This window comes from Vigna umbellata, chromosome 5, assembly GCF_029865625.1.
Source record: "Vigna umbellata cultivar VRB3 chromosome 5, Vumbellata_1.0, whole genome shotgun sequence".
Classification (NCBI taxonomy): Eukaryota; Viridiplantae; Streptophyta; class Magnoliopsida; order Fabales; family Fabaceae; genus Vigna; species Vigna umbellata.
The window spans coordinates 15,698,677-15,705,418 of record NC_142169.1 but is presented as its reverse complement, the minus strand read 5'-3'; the positions used below and the strand labels follow the sequence as shown (position 1 = coordinate 15,705,418).

At 32.5% G+C, this 6,742-nt stretch overlaps 1 protein-coding gene across 1 annotated transcript; it reads left to right on the top strand.

Moving 5' to 3' along the window:
* The first annotated feature begins 4,065 nt into the window (after positions 1-4,065).
* On the top strand, positions 4,066-6,434 carry LOC124847462 (uncharacterized). The gene is made up of 2 exons (XM_047324961.2): positions 4,066-4,332; positions 6,206-6,434. Exons 1-2 carry the CDS (start codon positions 4,181-4,183, stop codon positions 6,282-6,284), a joined length of 231 nt encoding a protein of 76 aa, XP_047180917.2. The 5' UTR covers positions 4,066-4,180; the 3' UTR covers positions 6,285-6,434.
* The last annotated feature ends 308 nt before the right edge of the window (positions 6,435-6,742 follow it).

Below are 6,742 nucleotides of genomic sequence, written 5' to 3'. Positions count from 1 at the left end.
GCCCATTAGACAAGCTTGAGAATAAATAGGTTTTGATGATAATAAAATTTGTAATCAAACAAATGGAGATAGGTTAATACACATATGTTCTGTAAGGGCTTGGATTGATTAGAATTATAACTTACATAAAGTTTTAGATGTAGGAAGGGTTAGTCAATAAATATAATTCCTTAGAAACAAACACATGACCTTAGATGACCTAAAAACTCGTGAATTGATTGCTCATAAATGTGAATATGTATACATATATGTTTTATTCTACTAATGTTTCTTCAATGAGTTTAAGCTAAGCACAACAAAATAAATATTAGGTTTTGAACAAAGAAGCAAACATATAAAATAGCAAGGGTTAGAGAAGTTTAGTTGAAAGCACATGTTAAATGAGTTGAAGGATGGATCAAACGATTAAGGTCATCACATAATCAAGCCATCAGATGACTTATGTTCTAAACAAGTTTTAGACAACTTCGGCTGATTGAAAGCACTAGACGACTAAAGGTTAAATGGTCAAAATATGACTCAATAGTTCATAGCAAAATGAATGCATTAGACAACTATGTTGACCAAACGAGACAACTTAAAGTGGTAAAGCATTGGACTTGTACAAAGGAGTCAAAACAAGCATTAGATGAACAAAGAAATGGAGCAATAAATGAGTCAGATAAGAGCATTAGATTAAGCCAATATAATGTATTAGACAAGTCAATGTAGAAGCACAAAAAAGATACTAGACGAGTATATATCAAACGAGTCAAGTTAACTCATGAAGCAAAATGTTGAAATAGCTATCAAACGAGTACTTCCATTAGAAGACCAAATTGAAAGGATGATTAGACGGATAAAGTGTGAAAGCACTAAACGAGTATCAGATTGATAAAATAAATCAAGTTCAACAAGTCTCAACATTATTAAAAGATATTTTGCTTGAAGATTTTATTGAAGACTTAATCTGAAGAGTATAAAAAATGATTGAATAGTTGAGAAAGAAAACATTCTTTGGTTGAATATTACTAAGACTTTCATATATTTATCAACTAATCACGAGAAAGAGAAATACTCTACAAATCGGAGTATGCAAGAGAATATCCAAACAATTGAAGCCACAATGTTACAATATTTGAAATTCAAATTGTTGAATGGCTAAAATGGAAAGAACTGATAATTCATAGGAAGCAATACACTTTGATTAATTGTTTAGAACTTTCAAGTGAAGAATGATGAAGATATCTGAAGATAGGAAGATATTTAACATCAATGGTCAAATTGCATAACGCAACTATAAATATCAAGACCTAGATGAAGAAGAAGAAAAAGAGAGAAAAGGAGAAAAAAATAGCAAAGTGTTGAAACACTGTTAAATTTATTCTTGAAGAGAAAAGAGAAAGAGAGAATATTCTCTGCTTTTATATTGTTGCTTCTGCAAATATTTCTGGGACCGAGAGACTAACCTGCTGACGTGTCTGGGCCGCTCGCTCGCTTCCAAACTCCTGCTATTGGCCGATCGGTGTTGGCACAAACCGATCGGTCTCCTTCTTCACGAGGGAGGATGTACCTGCAAAAGGCACTCCGACGCTCAAGTTAGGTGTGTGGTTGAAGAGTGTTTACTCTTAATGAGATAATCAGTGCCTGATTGACACTGTTTGTATATTTGGAGAGTAAAGGGAGAGTGTATAATGCTTAAGTGAAAAACATCCCTGGCTTGTGGCTCTGACTTTGTATTTATAATTTACCTCATGGATTATGAATTGATAAAAGTCCAATAAAATTTAAACAAAATAAGATATAAACAGATTACCTGAAAATCATGTTCATCAATATCTTCAACCAAATATTTCTGGATTTGGTTTATCAAATATCTTTAACCAGATGTCTTGAATTATTTTATTATTCACTGGATTATTGGCCCAGTAACAACTTAAGTGTTGGCCTAATTACCATTTGAAGTAGCTTATTAGCCTTGTAGGCCCAATTACGGCCCAAACCCTTTGACTGGGTTCACCAATGACAGATGGACCGATCGGTCTTAGTCACCAACCGCTCGGTTAATATTTCATACAATACAATTGTCATATCCAATTGTTAGAGATTGATATTGGGTTGAACGAAACCATTATAAGTCCTTCATTGTATGAAGTAAACCTTGTGAGTGTGATTGTAACTCTCTTGTGTGGGAAATCATTTTGATTATTGTAATTACGAATTCTTGATATTAAAGGGAGATTGAGACAAAATACTTGGAGAGTTTAAAATCATTGTAACTTGGAGAGGTTTATATTTGTGTTCCTAGAGAGGATAAACTTGTGAACTAGAAGATGAGTGACTCGTTATAACCTAGAGATTTTGATACTCATCGCTAGTTAAAGGTGTTGATGAATGAATTTCTTAAGCGAGTGGCTTGAGAGATTGAACATAGCCTTAGGTAGAGGTGAACCAATATAAATCCTTGTGTTCGTTATTCTCTTCCTTACTCCTTACTTTAATTGTATTTATTGTAATATGTATGCACAAAAAGATTATCAATTATGTACAAGCTTTATTCAACCTCCCCCTTCTAGAGCCACATTGTGCCAACAAACTTGAGGTTGAAATATTAGGGCTTATTTTAATACACCTAATAGCCTTAAATAGCTTAGGAGTTTAGGTCAATGACATTTTAAACACGCATTCCTCCTTCACCCCTCTAAGGAGCTTTGAAGGATAAAATTGTGACATAACATCAAACTCCAAAACGAACAATACCTCAAATGCATGATTTATACTAATGATTTATCTTAATAAACTTGAGGTTGAAACATTTGATAGTATCTATGGAGACAAAAATGAGGTTTCAAAGATGAACCCTTATTCCCCTTAGCCCTTGACTTGTAGATTATTTTGGTACACCAAATAGTTTTACATTGTTTGGGAGTTGAGGCCAAGAGCAATTTAAAACATCTTCCTCCTTTAACTTCCTTTAACTTCCTTTAACTACCTCGAATGCAATGATTGATCTAACAATATTATCTCAATGGAGTTGAGGTCAAAATAGTGACACCATCTGTCGAAACAAATCCAAAGTTCCAAAGGTGAACCCTCATTTCTATTAGCACTCAACTAGAGAGCTTGTTTGGTATATCCAAGTCTCATACACTTAGGAGTTGAGACCTAGGACAATTTAAATACATATACCTTCTTAATTTTTCTGACACCTTTTAAAAACAACGTCAAACTACAAAACAAACAATACCTCAAATATTTAACAATATTTTCTCAACAAACTTAAAGTTAAATATATATATATATATATATATATATATATATATATATATATATATATATATATATATATATTATAAAACAAAGAACATCTAACAATTTTTTTCCTTTATACCGTTACCAAATAATTTAATTTGTATTTTAATTTAATATTGAATTATTAAAAATAGTTGCAAAATGATTTTATTAGAAAAACACGTTGTCGAAATATCTTTTTGGTTGATTAAAAAAACTATCCTACAGTTGTTTTTTTGGTTTTTAACTAAATAATTTATATATTTTTTAATTTAATATTGAATTATTAAAATTAGTTTTATGATTTTACAAGAAAAAACTGTTGTCGCAATATTTTTTCAATAATCAATTTAAAACGATCTTTAAATTTAAGGATAAATTTAAATATAACTTTTTTATTTAAAAACATTATTAAGTGATGTAACATAATTACTCTAATACATACTTAATTGGATTGTTTCGATATTTTTATAAATAATTATAATAAATTTAAAAAAAAATATAGTATTTACACTATGATATGACTTTTTTTCTCTATCATTTAATTAAAAATCATCACAAATTTTCTAAACAATCATAATAAGTTTGCGTATTCTGTAGTAATTATCTTAAAAACCATATGAACAAATATTTTTAACTAATTGATAGTATAACATCTTATACTAACAATGAATAGAAGTTAAACTCCTTTTGATCTTATTGTAAAATTAAGAATTCATGTTTTGGCTGTAAGATGACGCAAAATAGGAACCAAATTACCAAAAATTGCTATTTTGAATCAAATGGTTCAAAGTGAAGGAACAATAAAGTGGTGTAACCTTTGTCTAGATGGTTATAACCTGCGAGGCATCAAAGCGGCCGGAATTCCCCAAAGAAAAGAAAGCCCTTGTGTTGAGTGCAAAGCGAAGGCATGGGGTTGACGAATTTCGTGTTGACCGTGGCGGGTGTAAGCGCGGTTGTGCTTTTGCTCCGGAGTGACGTCAAGCAATCTGCCTCCATCTTCCGCCGCAACATCAAGCACATTCGCAACTGGCTTGAAGAAGAATCTGCCGCCTCTTCCAAGTCAGTACTTTTACTCTCTTTCTTCTTCTTAGTTTTAATTAAAGTTTGAGTTTTTTTTTCGGCTAGTCATAAAACAGAGACTGAATTGGAATTTTGGTTTTGGAGGTGTGAAATTTTATCTGAGATTGAACCTCGTAAATAGTTGAGTAAAACATTTTAGGGGTTTTGTTTTTCTTAAGCAAACGTATTGATTAGTATGAATCTGTGTTATGTGTTTTCTTCCTTAATTTATGGCTAAGGGAACCCTGATGATTGATAGGAGAAATGAAACAGATATTTGATTTCAAGCCCCTTTTTCATTCTTCGAAAGGCTATGTATAGCCATTACAAAAAAAAACATGCAAATCGGAATTAGTTACAATCAGAGGGTCCTTCTGATTTGTAGGCAAAGGAATCTACGAAACGAAAATAACAATCTACCAATTCTAATAAGTAACTTATTCTATGCAAGGAAATATCGTGACTTGGCACTTCTAGAAACATGCTGACATAGTGAGCTCTATGGGATGTTATCCTTCAGATGGGCTGGTGTGGTAGTAATCGTTTTGAGCCTTGCATTATCAAATGGACTGTGGTCTGATTGCTAACAATGTGCTTTAGGGTTAATGTGTTAGCAAGGACAGAGAGCATGGAACTGATGGCAACTGGGAACATTCATTTGTGCTTTGCAATGATTCTGGTGCTGATTTTAGATGCTGAACTAAGACGGGATGGTGTCTCTTAAAAGGGATTAAGAAGTGATTAGTTACTGAAAGTATAATCTAGTAATTCCAATGCAGAGTGGCTATTTTGGTATGCACGCACTTGTGTGAGATGTAATTCTATCATGAGCTGGTAGGTGCAGTGTGAATAATTAATTTACGAGAGAAAACAGTATGGCTGAGATTGAAATACCAAAAGATAAAAGTTCTCTTAAGCAATATCTCTTTTAAAAATCAATTAGCAGGAATAGGCAAAATGAGAAAAATGAGCATGGTACGTGTCTGTATATATTATTTGAAGTTGTAGGGTAAGTATTAATAGATCCCAAAATAGCACACCTTAAGTATTTACAACAATAAGAATACTAACAATATATATTGTACTTGCTATAGTATGATGTTGAAATATTAAAGAAAGAACCTGTATGTTTGCTTTAATGAGTCATTGATTTGTGGGTAAGATGATAAAAATATATGTGGAAGCGTAGATTGCCATGTTTGATCATTTCAATGATTATGATATGTCAAGATTTGTTTGATGAGTGGAATGAAAATAAGGGTTGAGTCATGCATTGCAAGGATTGCACTGACACATGATTATTTATGCGCATTTTGATCAAGTAGTTGTATTGTTTGGGATAATGGTCACTACCTGTAACTAGTGACTGATTCTGGGTGCGCAAAGCTATCCTTGACCAATATCACTGGGGTTGGAGAATGTTCTTCGATCATATTCTGCCTCAGACAGATAACAAATCCTTCACGAATCGGATATGATCAGTTGACTGATCAATGGATTAGTTGAAATCGGCTAGTGAGCTCATAGGACGTCATATCTATTGGCCTCTGAAACTGTTGAAATGTGTTGATTATTTAAAAATGAAAATTGAATTCTACAATGACTAAGATGTCTGTGCTAATTGAAATTTATTGCCACTTGGATTATCGAAATGTGTCCGTGAAATCTGTTTTGCCAGATTTGGATATTTGAAAGTATTTTCTCCTTTATGTGCTTTCTGGGTATTTTTGTTATTTACCTTTTTGAGGTTTGAGAATTCATAAAAAAAAACCCTGCACTTTGCGTCATAAAATAATGCTTTAAACGTGTAATCTTGTACTAGTAAGAGTGTCTCAATGCTTATGTTGTAACATAATTTGTGTCATCTTTATAGGTCAATGGAGAAGTCCACTCCCAAAGAACTTGATTCAAAGGTTCCTCCTAAACACATTCATAAGGAGGACAAACATTAATGTTTATTCAGGTGATGCGGATGTTACTGCAGTAATTGTGTTTTTGTGTTTCTAACTGTCTTTTAATGAATACATGTTTTTGAGTCTGTACTACATATTACTCTTGAATTACGTATAGTTGGAAATAATATGGCATGATAATTTTGGTTATTCCTCATTCCAGTTACATCTGGCTGTAAGTTCTTCGAATTTTAAAATATTGGCTGTAAGGTGATTTGTATTTTAACCGAAACTTAGATCGTTTTAGGGGAAAAAAACTCAAACATATATCTAAATTTACTCTTATTTTTCCCTCTCTTTTTCTTTCCTATGTTGGCATCTATAGTGATATGGTTCAACTCCGGACCAGCTCAACCAACCAAGAACAAATGTTGAGTTTGTTTGGATGTGATTTAGATTTGGTCTGGTCTGAAATCACTTGACCATTGAGCTTGGGTCAGTTTTCAGCATGTCTCAAT